Source organism: Scatophagus argus, chromosome 14 (assembly GCF_020382885.2).
Source record: "Scatophagus argus isolate fScaArg1 chromosome 14, fScaArg1.pri, whole genome shotgun sequence".
Lineage (NCBI taxonomy): Eukaryota > Metazoa > Chordata > Actinopteri > Scatophagidae > Scatophagus > Scatophagus argus.
In genome coordinates, this window is record NC_058506.1 from 9683198 (window position 1) to 9703446 (window position 20249).

General features: G+C 40.9%; 2 protein-coding genes across 6 annotated transcripts in view; both read left to right on the plus strand.

Annotated features, from left to right (window-relative positions):
* Nucleotides 1–555: 555 nt before the first annotated feature.
* Nucleotides 556–9326, plus strand: LOC124070230 (histone acetyltransferase KAT5-like). 3 transcript variants are annotated; one of them, XM_046409927.1, is made up of 15 exons: nt 556–670; nt 751–817; nt 1530–1598; nt 1889–2031; nt 2901–2969; nt 3923–4093; nt 4181–4255; nt 5488–5550; nt 5824–6072; nt 6168–6257; nt 6343–6483; nt 6601–6694; nt 6814–6973; nt 7080–7161; nt 7621–9326. In XM_046409927.1, exons 1-15 carry the CDS (start codon nt 641–643, stop codon nt 7753–7755), a joined length of 1638 nt encoding a protein of 545 aa, XP_046265883.1. In that variant the 5' UTR covers nt 556–640; the 3' UTR covers nt 7756–9326. The 3 variants fall into 3 exon arrangements, with proteins under 3 accessions (XP_046265883.1, XP_046265884.1, XP_046265885.1); XM_046409928.1 differs by having other exon boundaries at nt 1889–2025; XM_046409929.1 differs by lacking the exon at nt 5488–5550.
* Nucleotides 9327–9451: 125 nt separating this feature from the next.
* The window catches only part of zmp:0000001168 (signal-induced proliferation-associated 1-like protein 2), a 33524-nt gene continuing 22726 nt past the window's right edge, over nt 9452–20249 (plus strand). Inside the window, exons 1-2 of one of the 3 annotated variants that reach the window (XM_046409924.1) lie at nt 9452–9716; nt 11230–11454. The gene's annotated coding sequence lies outside the window, so the exon portion shown is untranslated. Of the gene's footprint in view, nt 9717–11229; nt 11455–11477; nt 11554–12349; nt 12655–20249 lie in introns of those variants that run through there. The other 2 variants (XM_046409925.1, XM_046409922.1) reach the window with 2 other exon arrangements.

Consider the following 20249-nt stretch of genomic DNA (forward strand, 5'->3'; position numbering starts at 1 on the left):
TTCTAATTATTCCTCGAGTCATTCATTCTTCATAGAAACTGAATAGTAGTTATATGGAGTAATTTTTATTTTATTTATTTATTTATTTTTGCACTCACTGCCCAATCAGGTGGTAATAATCCTAATAAAGGTTTGTGCCTGACATTAGGTTCACATAAAATTAAGCATACCATTTTCAGGAATTAGTTGATAGTAGTGGTTTGTTTTTTGCCAATTAATACTTGAGGTTAGGTATAAATCAACTTCCCTCTTTTCCACGTTTGACAAGCTTTTTGTCAATTTATGGTCACTGAAATTACTATGAATTACTATAATTGTTATAAAAAAAAATCTACTTTTCCACACAGTTCAGCCAATTTGTAACTTTTTTTTACAATGTAGTGGTTGCTATCACAGTGGATCTGGTAGAACCAGTCTGGATGGAACACAATGTGATATATTTATTTTTTAAAAGACATGCTGAGTAAAAATTAAGTTCAGCTACCAAGCTAATCTCTTGGAACAGACTCCTTCTTATTTCTTCCGGGTTAGTTTTCCAACTTCCGCTCCCCATATCCGCTCTGTATGTATATCTTTCTGTTTATTTCATCTTTGCTGAAGACCGGCATTTTCCCACAACACCCTGCTCCTGCTCTCACAGATGACGAAAATGGCGGATAACTCATCTTCGGTAGGTTTTCAGGAGATAGAATTTTATTTTAGAGACAATGACCAGTTTCGGGATTCAAACTAACGTATTATTTCCTACAGGTCGAGATTGTTGAGGGCTGTCGCCTTCCTGTTCTTCGCAAAAACCAAGAACACGAAGACGAATGGCGTAAGTATTGTCCGGTTGTTTTTCCAGAAGCTACCTAATGCTAACTAGCGAACCTCAGCTGTTGTTAACAGACGGCACGGGCTGTAGTTAAAGCACTGTAAACACTACACTTACATGGTATGCATCTGTGTAGTGGTAATGAGTCTGATTAATGCTTGCTAAAACCACTGTTATATCCGACAAGAAACTAACTAGCCAACTTTCAGGGATATTTTTATAAAAGTCGATTAATTGGAAAGACGACTCGAAATCCATCTGACATTAGGGTGTTTACAAATCTGAAACATGTCATTACTGCAGCGTTGCTGTTCTGACATCTCCGCATGAATACACACACCCATTATATATATATATATATATATATAATTCTATTTTATTTTTTTGTGACATTTGGATTTTGTGTAGTTACTACCAAACCTTTTGGCTTATTATTTTTTTTTTTTTACCTTTTATTAGAGGTTAACTATTCACAATCCCTTGTCACATGTTGTTGTTCTTTCTTTCCTAAGCACTATAATGCCTTAATACAGGTCATTTGTGTAATTGAGTCATTTTTCTTTATTCCTTTATTAAATATCTGAAGTCTTTAACCCACAGCGTCTGTTGACAGTTGTTGAGCGTGGTGGTACATCCATAGTATTTTACTGATCACAATAATTTTTAATTTGAGTACAGTTCAAGTTTTAATTTGACTTGTTGTCTTTTCTTGCAGCATTGGCTGAAATTCTAAGTTTGAAGGAAGTCTCTGGGAGAAAGCTTTACTATGTTCACTATATTGACTGTGAGTATAGTTTGTGTCAGTTTTTTAGCTTCGACATTATAACGGTCCTTGTCACTTTGTAAGCTTAGTTACCTTACACAGAATAATCACTGCAAAATATTTACATTTTTATTATTATTATAAGGTTTCTATTTTATAATATTTCATTTTATTCATTCTATTTTACTTATCTATTTTTTGGTAGCAGGGACAAAAAGAATTTCACTGCACATTGTACCGTGTATGATTGTGTGTGTCTTATATCAGTCTCTTTTATGTGCTCCTGTTTGTGTAAAATTGCTTGTGTTAAGTCAACAAGCGCCTGGATGAGTGGGTCACAGCGGACAGGCTGGACATGAAGAAGCTTCAGTTCCCTAAGAAAGAAGCTAAAACACCAACCAAGAATGGCCTTCCAGGCTCTCGTCCCAGTTCACCAGAGCGAGAAGTGGTAAATGTATGCTGTGCCACCAAATGCTTTTCTCACACCCTCAAACACTGCAACAATACAGTTAGTTTGGACAGCATCATTTTACCATTGTGAAGGCAGTTTATACAGTAAGTGCTGACTGAAATATTATCAAAATCAAAAAGTCCAAAATCCAAATCGCAGGAGCTGCAGTTTTCTGATAACAACACAATATTAGCAATGAAACGTGGTGGTGCTACAGAGATTTAGATGTTCAGAGACTAAAATTGTGAATAAATTAATTTGTCAAAAATACACATATATGCTTAATTTCCATCCCATTGTGTTTGACAGTTGCCGAGTAATTGTAACAGATGGCTCCTAAGAAGGCCAGTGGTTTCAGGCTGGTTAGCCTTTTGTATTCCTGTTGAGATGCTCAGAATTTAAATGTTGAATGAATATTGTAAAGAGGATATAATAGCCTGTTTGGTAATAAGTTGAATAGGTGTTTGTAATCAATTTTTATGTGTTAATCATTTTAATTTGATTAGTTTATAGAAAAGCTACACATAACTACAGGATGTTGGCAACCTACACGGCCACTTTATTAATAACCTGCAATATTCTGCATGCTGCTTCAGCAATGATTTGTTATGTATGATGTGTTTGCTGTATGTTGCACAGGAACATACATTTAACCCAGCCTCAACACTAAAGGGAGGTCTGATCATTCTTAATCTTTTGTGTTATTCTTTCTCAGATCTGGTTTTGATTCCAGATGACTGCTGCAGAATCTCCTCCTTTTTATCACTGTGTTAGTTGTTGATGAAGACACAGTGATTATCTCAGTTTTAATCTGAGGCTTAATGTGAATGTCAATTAACCCCCATCCTTCTCTTCCTCTCTGTTCAATTCAGAGGAAAAGTATAGATGTCAACCTACAACCTGCTACAGCTCCTTCCAGAGGCAAAACCCTCCCCACACCGGTACTTAACTTAACTTAACTTAACTTAAATGTACCCATTTTAGACTTGACTGAAACCTTGTTTAAACCTGGGGTTAACCTCGCAAATTTTGTGTGATCATGAAACTGTTCGGTCGTGCTGAACTGCGTGAAAATCCAGATAATACAAATAATCGCAACACAAAAAAACGTGCATCACAACTGGAAGTGGTTTAACAGGCTGTTTAATGAAATGTTTGTCAGGTGGATACACTGAACTCGTCAAGCTGCGTTTCAGCTTTAGATCTGTCAAGGAGGTTTGTTGTAATGTAGACAAACTAATGTACATGTTTGTAAACCTTATTTTTCGTTTGCAGTTCACATAATAACACCATTTTGAGACTAAGTTCTCTCCATGACAGTCTCTTATTGTAATGTTGAAGGTAGAAGAGGAGCTGTCATTAGCTGCAGCCCTTAAATAAATTCTTTTTTAACATGTACAGAAGCAACTGACAATAATTCACACTAAAGAACAAAACTGAAAGTTGTTGATGTATGCTAATTTGGGTGTGAAGATACATTTTTAGACACATGTAAGTGTAAACCAAATGCAGTTGCAGCTGATCGATGTCTGACACATCTTAATAGCAGGTTTAAATAAGGTGTGACTCACACTGGAGTAATTTATTCTGGAGATATGCATAAATTGTTGAAACCTGCTTAAATTGACATAACATGATTATTAAAATAGACAGTCTTATCTCAGCAATCTGCGGGTAGTTACCGTATTACCATGGCACTTCGTGAAATAAAACTGTAGTGGCCAACTTTTAATCATTACTTTGGTGTGTGTTTTGACAACTTGAACATGTGTATCTGGTGTGGCTGCAATCACGAGATCTTGTGTGGAAACAAAAGTTCTGAGTCAGTGAAGTATTTGTTCTGTCTGTGCTCACTTTAAGCCACCAGATGTCTAACAATGTTTGTTTGCTGCAGAAGAGGAAAGTAGAAACGGTCCCCTTGGCGCCTCAGGCATCCGTGGCCCCCACTGTGTCCTCCATACCGAGTTCAACTGAAGCGCCTCAGGCGTCTGTTTTTCCTGCTGTGAGGGACAGCAATACCTTTAAGGCCCGTGAAGACCATGAACAGCTCTCCTCACTCACAACAGTAAGGAGGATTGTCTGCTAAGTTTTTAATGCTTGAGTCTGTTAGTCTTTTATCATTGGCTGACGTGTTATTTCTCTGTAACTACAGAACGGCACTGCCCGACGACTCGTCCCCTCGCAACCCGGGAGGAAGAGAAAAGCGAACTGCGGGGCAGCTGACGAGGTGTGTAACTTCAGTATACTTCATCTTTACAGCCAGTGAAGTCACAGTCTGCACAGTTTTATGCTCTTTTATTTTATTTTGACCACTGCATTGTGAAGTACAGTGAACTACATTCACTTCTGGTTCTCCAGTTTGTTTAAATCATCACATCTCTCAGTGTGCAGGCTGTATGGATAGGATTAAAGTTTTATAAATGTTTTTTAAGAAGACCATTATCAAATTTAACAATTGGAAAAATATTTCTTACTTGATTGCCTCATGATTCTTTAATTAATTTTTCTTTGATTTAATTATTGTATTCTTATGTTCTTTATGTTTTTCTTGTTTCTCATTCTTGTATAACCATCCATGGAAAACCCAAGCATGCGAGTTTGTCATCAAAAATATAATTCTTTTAATTTGTTACTTTTGGGTGTGTTATATTACATTACAGACGGTTTTCTGGTTTTATGTTTATGAGCCTATTATTGCTTGATCCTGCTTTAGTTTGAATATTAAATCACAAATTTCAAAGTAACAGAAATAATGACAGATTACATACAAGAAGTATTGGGGATCAAAATGTTTGTTCATTTCTTGTTATTTTCTACAGGATTGTCAGTCTTGTGTGTTTCTTTCATGTGAAGTCTGAGTTATTTTGATGCACTTTGAAATTCATTGATCTTTGACTAAATAGAATAAAAGGCGTATTTTTTCTTTTTGAGAGATTAGTGGCGTAACCCAGCAGAAGAGCAGGTTGTAATTTGGTTCATTTTGTTTGCATACAACTAACGAGGCAGTTATACATGCGAAAAAAAATGCAATGTGACATAATGAAGCAAACGGGTCAAACCTCCAGTGGAATTTCAGTGCTTCGATTTACTCCGTCAAGCTACTTGGCATGAGCTTCTCAGCTGTTGCATTTAGCTGACATCTCACATCCGTTCTGACAGTGGCCGGTGGCTTCGTCATATAAATTAACAACGTGTCAAACCCACGTGAAACAACTGGTCTAACACTTGTGTTTGCTCTTTTCCTGACTCTTCCTTCGTTGTCTATCATCTCTATCTGATTGCCAGCACTGCTGGCTTGCTCCAGACGAACCCATCCTGGAATGTACTAAACCTACAAATGTTTGAACACTGAAGTTCAGTATTGTTTGCAATCTGCCCCGTAACCAAACTGTTCGGTGTAAATAAAAATTCCCCTCTTTAGTTTCCAAAAGCCTGTATTTTTGTGTCTTTTTCTGCTAGATGATAAAGGTTTTGCAGTATAACAACCCTCAAAGTGCCAGTGTCTTTCTACCACCACCAGAGGTCTGTTTTATTTCCTGTTATTGCCCGTTGATTGTGTGTTGCTGTCCAAAATCAGCTGTGCCTTAGTGGGTCCAATAAAAAAGGAGGTGCTGCTTACCTCAGACCCAAATGTAGTCCTTTTGGTAACACGTACAACTTTGATTATACACAATACTTGTTAAACGAAATCTAAATCTAAAACAAAAAAAGTCAAATCAAAATACATGACTCCTTGATCAAATAACTGCACCAAGACTGTGTAATGTGCCTAACGTTGCCGTTGTTTACCACCAGGATTCCCAGGACAGTTCGGATGGCATCCCGACTGCGCCCCGTATGACTGGGAGTCTGGTGTCTGACCGCAGCCATGACGACATCGTCACCCGGATGAAGAACATAGAGTGCATAGAGCTGGGACGTCACAGACTGAAGCCCTGGTACTTCTCACCGTACCCACAGGAACTCACCGCATTGCCCATCCTCTACCTCTGTGAATTCTGTCTGAAGTACCTCAAAAGCCTTAAGTGTCTCCAGAGGCATTTGGTAAGAATCAACAGTGTGTCACCAGCCCTTAATCACCTGCTGCTTAGATCACCTGCTCATTGCTCTCATCCTCTTGTGTCTCTCAACTTTGACAGACAAAATGTAATCTAAGACATCCTCCAGGCAACGAGATCTACCGCAAAGGCACCATCTCATTCTTTGAGATTGACGGCAGGAAAAACAAAGTTAGTGATGGGATATTTTTCTCTCTGCTCAACATGTTGTTTGGGATTTGTTTTTGATTGATACACATCTCTTCTGTTTTCTCAGAATTATTCCCAGAACTTGTGTTTACTTGCCAAGTGTTTTCTGGATCACAAAACCTTGTATTACGACACAGACCCTTTCCTCTTCTATGTAATGACGGAGTATGACTCCAAAGGCTTCCACATAGTGGGCTACTTCTCGAAGGTACACAAATGATGCAAATAATTTTGAACTAGTGATACGTCTTGGAAAAATCCTCCCTCCATATCTAAGCAGGGGGTCCCGAAACTAAACATGATTTTTATTATTTTCTGTGTGCAGGAGAAAGAGTCCACAGAAGATTATAACGTTGCCTGCATCCTGACCTTGCCTCCCTATCAGCGGAGAGGCTATGGCAAACTGCTCATTGAGTTCAGTAAGTGTAGAACTAAAAACATTCAATAGATGAATTCAATAGATATTTGTACCATGAAAATCTTTGTTCATTTTCTCACCTCACTTGTGCTAACAGTCAGTTCACTGTGTGTTTGTCAGGCTACGAACTGTCCAAGGTAGAAGGGAAGACAGGAACTCCAGAGAAGCCGCTGTCTGATCTGGGCCTTTTGTCCTACCGCTCCTACTGGTCCCAGACCATCCTGGAAATTCTCATGGACCTCAAACCTGACAATGGAGAAAGGCCACAGATCACCATCAAGTATGTTACTGCTGGCATTTTATCTCAACCTTTGATTTGTCTTCTGAGAATAATTTTCAGAACAGTAGTTGATTTATCTTCTTTTTCACTTGACCTTTTGACCCAGTGAGATCAGTGAGATCACGAGTGTAAAGAAAGAAGACGTCATTTCAACGCTTCAGTATCTCAACCTTATCAACTACTACAAGGTGAGAGGCGGTCTTCAGCCCTGCCCTTTCTGTTTGTACATGCAGCATGCTGGTGTTTAGCAATGTCCCTCTGCCTCATAATGGACATTTATCACCTCTCTGCTTGGCATGGAAGGTTGTCTGAAGAGCAAATGGATAAACAGCAGAAGTAACTTGATGCCCTCTACTGTAAAACACTAAAAGCAAAATAGTTGCCCTCCACATTTTTGTCATTCGCTTCCATTCACATTTTGGCTAAGAGGATGCCAAAATATTTCAGGTGTTGTGACTCTTAAATTTGAGATTTTTCAAACTTATTGGTGATGGTGTGAAAACGAATGAAACCTTATTTGCTGCTGACAAAACACTGATGAAATAAGCAATATTTTGCTCCAAAGTCCAGCGGATTCCATTCAGCTCACACATTGATGTAACCAGATCTGTCTGAAATGTTGGCTTTGTCTTGTCTCTCAAACACAGGGTCAGTACATCCTGACTCTTTCAGAAGACATTGTGGATGGACATGAAAGAGCGATGCAGAAGAGACACTTGCGCATAGATCCGAAATGTCTTCACTTCACGCCTAAGGACTGGAGCAAGAGGGGCAAGTGGTAGAGCGCCGGTCTGCTCCATTGAACCCGCTTTCTGACCGCCTGATAGCAGACTGCAAACAAGCGGCGGATCACAAAATTTTTTCTCAAGCCGTCTCATCGAGAACATCGAAAAATGTTTGAGCCCAGGACTCCTCTTCAGATAAGAAACAAGAAACATAAACTGTCATATGAGATGCGTACACTTTAATTGTGAATATTCATTGTATATTGTGAATTTAAAAGGCTGTCAAACTAGGGGACAGAAGAGAGACTGGTTGACAGTAACACCAACAAAAAAAAAACAAAAAACAAGCAATTACACCCTCTACTGTGTAAAAGATCTTGTTTATGACCAACAGTGCGTTAAAGTGACATATGGCGTCCGTTTAACAGTGTAAATCTAAGCCTGAAGTGACAAATGGACCATCTAATGAGAACAAGATGGTGGTTTTATAGATCATTTGAGTTCTACAGTAAACATGCCTCGTCACAATAATGTAAAAATCAGAAGAGGGTTTGTTATTTTCCTGAAATTCAGCAAGGAAATTGTGTTTTTGTCTACATTGTTTCTTTCTATCACAGCAAGTTGTTAAGATATCACTTAAAGTATTTATGTATCCCAAAAGGGTTTCTTTGTAAACATCAAAATTCCTAAAATTCATATTTGAGGATCGCTGGTTGACGGAAAATGCAGCTCTCATTAAAAGATGGGACAGATAGCGTCTGAACAACACTCCTAAATGTAGTCATCACTTTGGGCTTTGAGGGGATTTTTCTAAAAACAAGTGTGTTGGCTTCAAAACATCTCTCGTTTGCCTCTTCTGGGTACACAAGTTTTCTTGTCAGCAGTGACTCCATGAGATGTGTGCTGTGAGTTTGTAAACAGGGAAAAGGCCCCCACACATACACACACACACACACATGCAGATAGTAAAGTTTACAGTAATTCTGTCTGAGTGCCTGAATTTTAATGTCTCTTAACAAAGAATAGGAACAAGTTCAAAATTTTAAAAAAGCCTTGGATGCAGATGAAAAAAATTCAAATCTAAACACCAATTCCAATGGTTGTAACGTTGCCTAAGAAGCGACATCTTTCACAGTGGTACCTCTGATTTTCGTGTCCTGATATTTTAAGTAGTTTGTGCTCTTTGTGGTCATTCAGGTGCATCTTCCTTTTTTCAGAGAATCCTGTCATGATCCTCTGTGAAGTGTGCAATGAGACAAATCAGTTCCCCGTTTCAACACGTTTCCCGTAACTGTACATATTGAACCTGATTGTTGAAAGAGTTAAAAAATAAACAAACAAAAAAAAACAACTTAGAAGACAGAAGCCATGTTGAACTGTTAGAGGAATGTAAATTTTGTGTACAGTTGTCTTTTTTTTTTTTACTTTATGTAAACTGACTGCACAGCATCAACAGGAAGAACACGTGAAAGTGATATCTTACGTTCAGTTTGTGTTTTATGTTTACATGTCACAAAGGATGTTGGATTTACCCTGTTGAAATGATTTAGTATATCTTTAAGTGAAACACAGCTGAGAGAACGTTTGCTATGAAAAGCTTGTTGAATTGTTTAAAAAAATCTTTAAAAGCGCTTCCAGTGTCTTGAATGTGTGTCTATAAAAATGTTTGATTTTAAAAAGATGTTCCTGAAAGTAACGTATAAATGCAGAAAAAAAAATCAGCTATGGTTTAAAAGTTAAAAGAAAATGTTGAGGCAAAGTAATGTACACAGCATGCAGCACCAGTCATGCATGCTGTCTTTCGGCCAGTTTGTGTAATCGCCACAGGGGGGCGCCATAATAAATCCCCCGTCAGCGTGTGTGTGTGCACAATCGCGTTACCAAACTACAAAGCAATCGGGCTAAAATTGAGTAAGAAGGATCCTTGTTGAAGGGGAAATGTAACTGTGTTAGAGCTGACGACGTGAGCGGAAATGGACACCAGCAGCGAACTAACATTTGGTTATCCACGCTCACAGGTAGATACGTGCACGACAGCTGTTTAAACACGATCCTTAACTGAGTAAGAAGCATAAAGTCACCGCCGCTGCTGCTGCTGCATGAGGAAGTTCAATTCATTTTTCCCCCCCGAGTCACACCTTCACATGTAGACAGAGCAAAGCGCAGCTGTCAGTCTGAACTCTGAATTAGTCACTAAACCACATAAATTAAAACCTGCAGGGGAAACATTTATGGTTTCACTCTGAATCTTCACGTTTCCTTCATGATCATTGCTTATAGTGAACGTGCAGGTTGTCGCTGCTGAGGCCTGACGCAGGTTATCAGGCCCTCTTCTCCTCCCGACATCACGCCACATCACACCCACCGTCTCTCAGTACCTGGCAGGGCCGCGCCAGTCCTCATGAGGACCGAGAGGAATTTCACACTCATCTAATATCCTCTCACTTCACTCATTTGGGAAGTCTTGCTGACATTTAGTGCGTTTCCTCATCCGGATTTCTCACTGGTGGCGCATTCAGGGTTAGCTGGACCTCTGAGATTCAAGTACTTTTTTTTTTTATTAGGCTATTTCTGGTTTCAGGTGTTTTTACTGTGATGAAAAAGGGAAAAAATCAAACAAAAACGTATGTGCATTAGAGCAATTAATTAAATAGATCGACAGGATGTTAATAAGCAACTACTTCCAACCCTTCCACTGTATTGCTTTCCAAAAGATTCTCTGTTTTCAGCTTCTTCGTGTAATGATTTTCTGCTTTTATTATCTGCCGTATTAGTTTTGAACTGTTGGTCAGACCAAAAATGAAAGGGAATCTGAATATGTCACCTGGGTTTCTAGGAAATTTTGATGAGCGTTTATCACAGTTTTCTGCTATTATATAGACAAAACAATTGATTGAGAAAAGGCTTTTTTAACACAGATTATTATCTTAGACTGTTGAAAGCTGTCCACTAACAGCTACCACCGCGGACGAGTAAACATGACCGAGGTGTGAATCACTCATGAAAATGAAGAGATAATAACCAGAAAGCATCCTAGCATTCAGATTGTAATTTACTTGGCTTGAAGCTCAGGGCGGTTCATTTTACTGCCATTGTTTCAAACCCCGTCACAGAGCTTACCATGTCTTCATAAGAGGGACAAAACTTTAGGGAGACAGATGTGGGTTTTTTTCCCTGCAGGGCTGCAGGAGTCTCAGTGGAACATTTCCACATGGTGTCACTGTGGCACAACTGGTTGTTGTGGTGCTCTTCCATTAACAAAATGACCTCAAGTGTGAATAACAGTTTTAAAAGCTCACACCATCACACATGCTTCAGCTCTCAAAAATAAACACCAGTAAATCAAGTGCATTAGTGGCATCAGAATGGGATGTAATCTGGGAATTCAGACCAGTCTGAATATTCCTATTTTCTGGATGATGTAGTTCATGCATGTAAGGTGTCCATAAACTCAACATTGTCACACTGGAAAGTCAGGTGAAATTCCACTTGCATTCACCCGTATGTCATTTGTGTTGTCTTATTTTTCAGATGAAAACAACGCTCGACAGAGGAGGAAGCTGCCGAGTCCAGAAACACCTCCCGACCCCTGAATGAAGCACACAACGAGGTGCACTTGTTTTTAAGAAAACTGTTCAACTACCATCAAGTGGTGCCTCTGTTTTTATTTTTCTTATCTCCCCAGGACACACAGCACCACCAACGCAGGCTGCTTCTCCTCCCACCCCCCTTCCCCAGACCAGAGCCGCTGACCTGGTAACACACACACACACACACAGACATATGGCACGCCCGGGACGAGACTCCATACAGTAAAGGGGGGTGGTGGTGCTGGACACTGGGCTCTGCTGCAGTGTAAGTTAAACAGCATGATTCCTCTCCTCTCATGAACGTCGCTAAATGCTTTATCTAAACTCACAGGTATGTGTTTTGGGTTGGTTTTTTATTATTGATTTTTTTGCGGTGGCTCTTGGGGAAAGACTGTTGTGACGCTCCTGCTCTCTCATTGTTCTACAGCAGCTTGATTGTTTGTTATGGTCTCGGCCCTTCACTGACTACGTTTGGGGAGTACACAGAGCTCCCTACAAATAAACAGACACGCACACACACACACACACACACACACACGCTGCCATTTTCACCTTTGCCCCCTGAGTCTGCTTCGGTGCCTTTATCTCTCTTGTGCAGAAGCGTTGGTTGTAGCACGGAAGAATTAGATCTTAAATGAATACGAGTGCATTTTTTGTATTCAGTGTATCAGAGGAAGAAATACTGGGAGATTTTGGGAGGTGACTGTCTTGATATAACATTGCATCATCATCTTATCTGCCACATGTCTGCTTAAGTATGTCACGTTGTTTTAGGATCTTGAATCCTCGACTGGGCACAGTTTTGAGTTTACAGTCTTGCCACCGAAGCATTTTGAATTTCAGTTTAAGTCACAGAGAGCTCTCCTCATGGCCACTGCTGTCCGTCGCTGCCTCAGCCTCTCTCTCTCTCTCTCTCTCTCTCTCTCTCTCTCTCTCTCTCACACACACACAAGGAGATGAGGAGCGGGGGGAGGAGAGAGAGAGAGAGAGAGAGGGAGAGCGAGCGAGCGAGCGAGAGGAGGAGAAAGAGGGGGTTGGCTTTAGTGTGATGTGAATGGAATAGAATCAGCGCGAGAGGAAGAAAGAGGGAGGTGGACAGCACAAATCAACCTGCCTCCTGACTTTAACAACAGAATAGAGGAGCCACTGGACACAGAGATCGGGAAGTGTGCCCGTTCTGTTGCTTTATTTTATTTTCGGAGAGAGGAAGAGAACGGCAGACAGGAGGAACTGAAGGAGGAGGAGAAAGAGCCTCACTGTGGAGATAGATAGCAGAAAAATGCTGTCATGGGGAGAGAAGGGGAGGGAGTCGGCAGAGAGGAACAGGATGAAACAAGGCAGGGTCGAGCAGAGCTGAAATGTGGAGGTAAGCCTTTTCTTTCTGTATTGAGATTATGGAGAATTCACATTCCAGCCTCCCCGTGTCCTCTTTCTGATGATAATGCATTCAGATGGATGGATGTGCACCCCGTGTGTGCCACATACCTCTGTATAGGCATGTTCTTATACTGGCACAATCCAGCCAGAGACAGCGTATGAGAGCAATTGAGGATATGAAATAATGGCTTGGCATTATCGTATCTTGATCCAGCTTACCCTCCCTCTGCCTCTCTGCCAGTTGTGTTGTTGTCAGCTCTTTATAAATGCATTTTACTCAGTGAGGCTAAGGCGTCCTTCTACATAGCATTCACATTCAACACTGTAGGTTTGAATCCAGCTCGCAACCTTTGTCGCATTTCATCCCCAGCCTCCCCCCACCACCACCACCACCACCACCGGCTCCCCTTCCCCTCCTCCTCTCCCGACACTAACCCCCCCATCATCTTTCCTTTCCTCCATTGTGCGCTCTCCAATGAGGCAAGATCAGCTTGAAAACAGTGTTATGACATTGTGAAGAAGCCTCTGTGAAACCTTGCTGTAGGGCGCTTGTGGCTGCAGGACTCGGGGATGAGGGCAAGGTGGAGGGAGGGGAGGGGAGGGAAGGATGGAGGGACACTGAGAGAATGAAAGAGAGACAGAGAGAAAGAAGGTGCAGGAACAAAAAAGAAGGGCAGGATTTTTTTTTTCCTAGATGCATCTTTTCAAAGGCCGGATCAGTCCGCGGTGTGCAGGGGATATGTGTGGGGAGGCAGCATTGTAACACCACTGCATGGGATGTGCACAAACAATGATGGAATGGAGAGCCACAGCCGGAATTGGGGTGTTGTTTTCAAGGTGGCAGAGAAAATGAGGGATGCAGGAGTCAGGCCACCCCCTCCCTCCTCACCTTCCTCACCCTCTTCACCACCCCCCTGCACTCACTAATTTAGGATGGGGCGGTGTGTTTACCAGACGTTAAGGTTTCAAGGGATGGATAAAGCTTCTGAAGAGAAAGAAAGGCAGGGATGTTGAGCTGGTTGGGGGGGGGGGCAAGCAGCAGCAGCAGCAGCTTACATAAGCCAGTGCACTCAAACGATGGGCCATTTAATTTGCATTGAGCCGCATGGCTCCTCGTGCAGTGTGGTATTCACTGTGGTTCACATGAGCATTTTAAACAGTAAAATGCAGCTTGACCTGACATGATGGGAGGAAGGATGTTTGACGACTGTGTGTGTGTGTTTGTGTGTGTGTGTGACTTGGTGGCATTGTGTTTGTGTTTCTATCGAGACCTGCAGGAGGGTGTGTGTGTTTTCCATCAGGGTCAACTTTGAATTCAGGTCTGTTAGTGTGTGTGTGTGTGTGAGAGAGAGAGAGCAAGAGAAAGAGAGAGAACATCCACCTTGTTTTACTGTACCCACATATTTTCACTATGATAATGATAATAAGTGCGCCTGCATGAAGTGTTCTGACATAACAGTGCTAACAGTATGTAGCCTCGTCACCCAACTCAGCTGCTGTTGACTTCTGACATTTACGATACATATCAAAGTAGCAAAACAGAATATCTCTCACAAACAGAAGCCTAAAACTTGCGTATCATTTGATAGAGCAGGTGCACAGAACCACATTTCATTTAAAAGTCTCCCAATACCAGAATAAGTGAAGCCATTGTGCTCACTGTAGTCAAAAAATTAAAAAAAAAAGCAACAATATATTTTTTTCTAAACAAAACTGCTTTCTTTATTTCCTCCTCTTACAAAGAACAAACTGATGGAAATTCACCCTATTGGCAGTTTAGCAATCAGCTCCAGTTGGTTCTCATTAATTTCCATAATCAGATCACTTCAACTTACATGACAATTAACATGTGAGCCGGTTACAGCTCTGCGTGTGAATCGTGAGAGATATGATGACATTTGTGTAAAGGCTGCAAATTACAATTACAGATCAGAATTGTTATTATGGATTAAAGTAGTTAGTAGTAGTAGTTGAAAGATATTGAAAGTTATTTAGTGTACGATCATAGAAAGGAAAGAAAATCGGTAAATCATCCAATTTGAGAGGCTGGAAGCAGAGAATTGTTGTTATGTGGTCATGATAAGTGATCAGTGTTGCTCCAGTTTGGATTCTGCATCTGGGATATGAGCACATTTTGGAGTCTGAGCTGGTCTGGTCACATTTGACGATCAGTCCTCATGAAGTTTCTGCATGAATGTGTCAGGACTCAGGCTGTTGTTCTTCAGTCCGGAAACTGGGGGTGACACGTTTAATATGTCAAACTCTGAACAGCTCCAGAAAGGCTCCTAGAAAAGTTTTTTTCGTCCCAGTTGAAAGACATAAATTTAAACGTACACGACCAAAAAATAGCACACACGCACCACAGTTTTGTTTTTTTTTAACACCACAATTTACAACTGAGGGGTGTCATCTCCTATGAGAGGCTTCCTCTGTGGGACTTGTACTATTCCAGGTTGTGTGGGAGGGGAGCAGAGTCAGTGGATACTCTTGAATCGATCGGCCTACTTTTATTTCCTGCACCAAACAAGAGCCAAGAGAACCTGACTGTATACATGTGCGTGTGTCATGTTGTGGATTCAGATTTACAGACTCTGGTCTAAACTGAGAGGTAATGCCATTAAAATAATCTCTAAGTGCTTCCTCGGTCTCTGTTTACGGCAACCATAACCTCTGACATCAGAAGGTATCGTCGTTGATGTGAAGCCAAACCATAAAAGGACACAAAGGACTGTAGAATTGTTTTCGTTGTTTTCCCTCTGAAATGCAGGTGGAGATGTGAGTAACATTTTAGTGCTTTACTCTGAACAATGATGATGACTGTAGCATCACACAGTTGTGCAGTAAGACTGAATCACTGTCAGGGCTGTTAGATGCCAGTCGAAGTCTCCCGCTGCTGTTTGTCTGCCAGGATTTTGAGTTAAGTTCACGTTGTTTGTCCTGTTTCTGTATAAAGTGATACTGTCACTCCCAAACTGGCTCTGTGTCCACAGGGTACTCGACAATCAGTGGTCTTCACTTGACAATACGAGCAAAATACAGCCTACAAAAAAAAATATTATTACTATAGGAACTTCCAATTTGTCACATATGTGTATTTTAACACAAAGGTGTCCGAAACCTGGCGTAGATGTGAGCAGAGTGACTTTGATAGGTTTCTGCACTCAGTCACTGAGCTTTAGATGAACGTGCTGAAAGGTTACCAGGCAGATTTTGTCCTGGTCTGAGTCAGCATCGTATCATTCCTCTCATTTGGAGCCATTTTGCATGGCTACACCCCGGCAGGCTCCCTGTGGGGGCTCAGCGAGGAAGGCAGTTGGACAGGCGGAGCCTTCTCCTCATCAGATGGCAGGATGCTGGCAGTGTAAGCCACTGGGTGGATCCTCTTAGCTCGTGCTCTCCTCTGTGACCTGGCCGCAAGTTGGCCGCTGGTCTTAATGTTGCTTAATGTCGCTGTTACCCTTCTGTAGCCGTTCAACAGCACAATTAAAAAAGAGCATAGAACTTTTTTAACAATGTAAGTCATTGACTACACTGTAGAGATATATTAGTAAGACAAATATTTGATGAGATTTTTACCATTTTGGGAGTCAGCTGTCAGTAACTACAGAATTGCTGTCGTCTTTGCCGTTCAAAGACTTTCAAAATGTGCCTGAATGTTTTTTCAACTCCCACAGTCTGCACAAAACAGTTCTGTTAAATTTATAAAATGACACAAAGGAATAACAGTCCTTAATATCACTTTCGAAACCCTCAAAGACAAATCCATTAGCTCTGAGAATCTGAAGTCAAGGATGAACAAAGAAATAGACCCAAAGAACATTATCATTATTGATGAATGATGTTTTAGACCTATTTAAATAAATGATGCCGTAATACTTTAGATAATTATTGTACTTTCCACAGAGAGATAAAGAGAGGGGATCAAAACTGAGCCAGGGATTTCAAACAACAAAACCCTGATGTAATAGTCCTAAAATATGTAGTAGCTGCTGCCTCCATGAGACATATTTATGTAAGCATCTGCCGTGAATACTTAACATTTATATTTAGACAAACCTTGTTGTGTAAAAAAAAAAATATCCCTCAACAAACACCACATTAGTGTGTTGTAAAATTGTATTTCATTGTAAAATAAAATCCATTGGAGCCCAGTGTCCTCAAACACAATGTCCCTCTCAGTTATGTCGTACATACATTAAACCATTAAACTGGGCTCCCTCTCATTGTTCATGTTGCTATTACAGGAGAAGTGCACTCGAGGGTATTCGGAGCCTCTGAAAGCAGACCAGGACCAGCCATTCACCCTCGCTTTACGTCACTTCATCCACATACTTGGCAGATAGAGATCAAAAAGGCAGAAAACATCCCACTCTGAGAGGAGTGTAAAAATACCGCCATAAAGAAATACTCTATTCTCAGGCTATTGCATGAGGTATTAGAGATTTTCAACATATTTATTTCAGGCTGAAAGGACTCTTTGTTCTGTCACTAGTGCAAGGAGGAAGTTGCAACCTCAACTGTTTCATTTACATGCTAAAGGCAGTACTAATGAAGAAGTGAGAGGAGAGAGGAGTGTGAGCCGATACCTTTCAGTGCTGCACTGTCTGTCTACCCTGACAGGGACAAAAAACCACCACCCACCACAAACTGACTGAGAGATGTGACCTTAGCGGCAATGGAGGGAGGAAGGCTGGGCTGGGGTGTCTCACATTTACTTTGAAATGAAGTCCTGTCGCACTTCTCTTATTCTCAGCCATTTTAATTAATGTGACACAAATATGTGCCCTGCAGTCACAACGATTATGTGTCAATTTTATACCTGAGTGAAGAAAAAAAGAACAGCACCAGAAATTATAACGTCGGCTCCAGGCAAACTCTGATAAACGTAACAGCTGAGCAGGTTCTGTCTGTAATGGCTCCGTGAATCATTTCATGCAAGCATTAGTGCACACTAGCAATTCACACGATTCATAGCAGCGTTCTGGTGACGCATGTGATGGCTTTTCATTGATGAGTGTCACCAAAGTACAGAACCTGTTCCTTCCTATAATTCTCAGAAAAGCTACAGCTGCTATCTGCATCATCATAGTTAGCATGTTGGTGCACGAGCTGCTTTTATGTAGGTCAGAAGCCGCTGGTGTAAATGACACAAGGCCACCAGGCAAGAGAGAGGCTGTGAGCTGCAGCAAGTGCACGTCTGCAGTGTGCAGATGCACAGTGAGCTCCTGAAGGGAGTCTGTTGTATTTTGATATTTTTTCACGTCTTGAAATGTTTTGTGTATTTTGGATATTTTTTTTCACATTTGGATGATTAGGATTTTTCAGCTTTTTCTTAAGCGTAACTCACTGCACTAACTTCCAGGTAAAGGTGCAGGTTTTCATGCAAATGCTGAGGTTTTAGAGGTTTATTTGTTTTGTCATTGATTGCAAATGAATACACAGCGAACACTTGTTTATATATGATGATACTGTAGTTGTGTTGCAATATTTCTATATTTTCATGCAGCAAAGAAATGGAAAGGAAAGACAAAAAACAAGAATACAACCCCCCACCCAAAACAAAAAAAAAGGCAACAAAAACACACCACATCCAGAGCTGCTCATGGGAGACTCTACAGATGTCTTCCCTGTAAAAGTAAACAAGAGACAGAACTGTATATGATAGAATAATAGCAATTTGTGTCCTTTGATTGATTTGAAGAATTTATCTAAAGAAACTGCAGACGGCTTTCAAGATTTGCTCCCCAAACAAAGATTTTTTTTTTAGCTGAGAAACGGACATATGTGTGGGTATTGTTGTTGCTGCAGCCATTTCATGGTTACTCGGCTTCATTTCAGTGGACAAGAGGGACAGCGAGGAAGCGGAGGAGGTCAGCGTCTCTTCCTCCGAATGTAGACAAGGTAGGGTCACAATTCAGAGGTCTATTAAAGCAATATTGGGCAATTGCTTTTCCTCTGCCTCAGAGATGGTTACACTGATGACAGAGGAGTAACAGTGAACAGTATCTCAACATAATAGAAACAGTCATGACGCTGAGGGTCAGTTCCTTTCCCTCACACACCCACGCACACACCCACACACATACATGCACACACACGACAGTCACAGTGAGACAGCTGCTCTTCCTGTCCCTGCCACATGTATAAGGCTTTTATAGCGTCAGCAAAGGGCCACAATGACACACATACATTACACACATACAGCAATCTCACATTTAGGCCTTAAATCTCTCTTCGCCCGTCCCTTCATCGCACACATGGCCTGCCACAAGGTGTATTTTCAGATACACAGGAAGTGGCAGCTCTCTGCCAGCACTCAGTGGCAATGTCATGGCAAATAACATGTCAAACAATAGCATGAGTTAGGTACCTTTTGTTACTGTTTCAAAACAGCACGTAGGTTATGTTTGAAACAATAGTGCTTAAATTTGTATTTGAGAGTGTGTCAGTTTTAGCTTGTGCTATTTATTACGAGAGGAAGTTAGGTTTTAATATGGACAATGCTATAGAAGGAGCTTTTCTGAGCATACTTCCTCTTTGCATTTACTGAAGGGAGAAGTTCACTGATTATGCATCCGTCATGAGTGAAGAAATAATACAAACATAGTTTAGGTGCCTTATTTCAGATTGGCTGCTTCGATTCCCAGTGACAGTGACTGACTTCTACAATTTGCCAAATTTCTTTTTCTCCATAAAACCTTGTCTCAGACAGCTGAAAAAAGAAAAAAACAGAACTGAAACTGGACGAGACACCTCTGGCGTCACACGTCAGATGACCTCAACCGGTTTACTGTAAGACATAGGACACGTGCACAAATAAACCCAGAGGTGGATGTAAATCATAACCAATCAGCCCTGGTTTGTGTATGCTTGGGTGTTCATCCTCGACAGTTCGAGAGTAGACAAGGGAGCAACCAACCAATAAATAATTAACGTCTTGGTAACCCTCGGCCGGATTCGCACAGATTCATTAATAATTTATTGGGCAGAAGAATTACTTTCAGTTTTTTGAAGAACATGTTTAAAGGAGGACAGCTCTTGGAATTAAAGCTATTTGATTGTGTGGAGATGATGCTTTGTCCTAATGTATGGCCTGGAGGCAGGCTTGACATCCATAACAACAGGGCTGATGTAGGTTTTTGTGGCCCATCAGTCTGAGGAATTCAACATTTACATTAGCTGAAATATTTTCCTCTCCGGACTTTTTGGAGCTTATCATGTCCCCTCTTTGAAACAGGATAAGTAGATGTTAGTGATACAGGATGAAACATGTTGTTAACCTTACACTGGAAGATCCAATCAGCATCACTATGCTATAATGTAACTGAGGAGGGAAAAATACAAGAGGACAGGTGAGAGGATAGTGAAGGAAATAATCACAAACAACAATGATATAACTACCCTTCAGTTAGTGTATCCGTCAGCATCGCCTTGAAGTGTTTTGAAAACTTCATTAGAGCAAGAACTTTAAAAAATGACAAATTCACTGTATTAGTGATGATATACTGTATGTGTAATTTAGGATGTGACGTGTGGAGAATTGCTTTTGCAGCTGGGAAATGAATGATTATTATCAGCAGGATT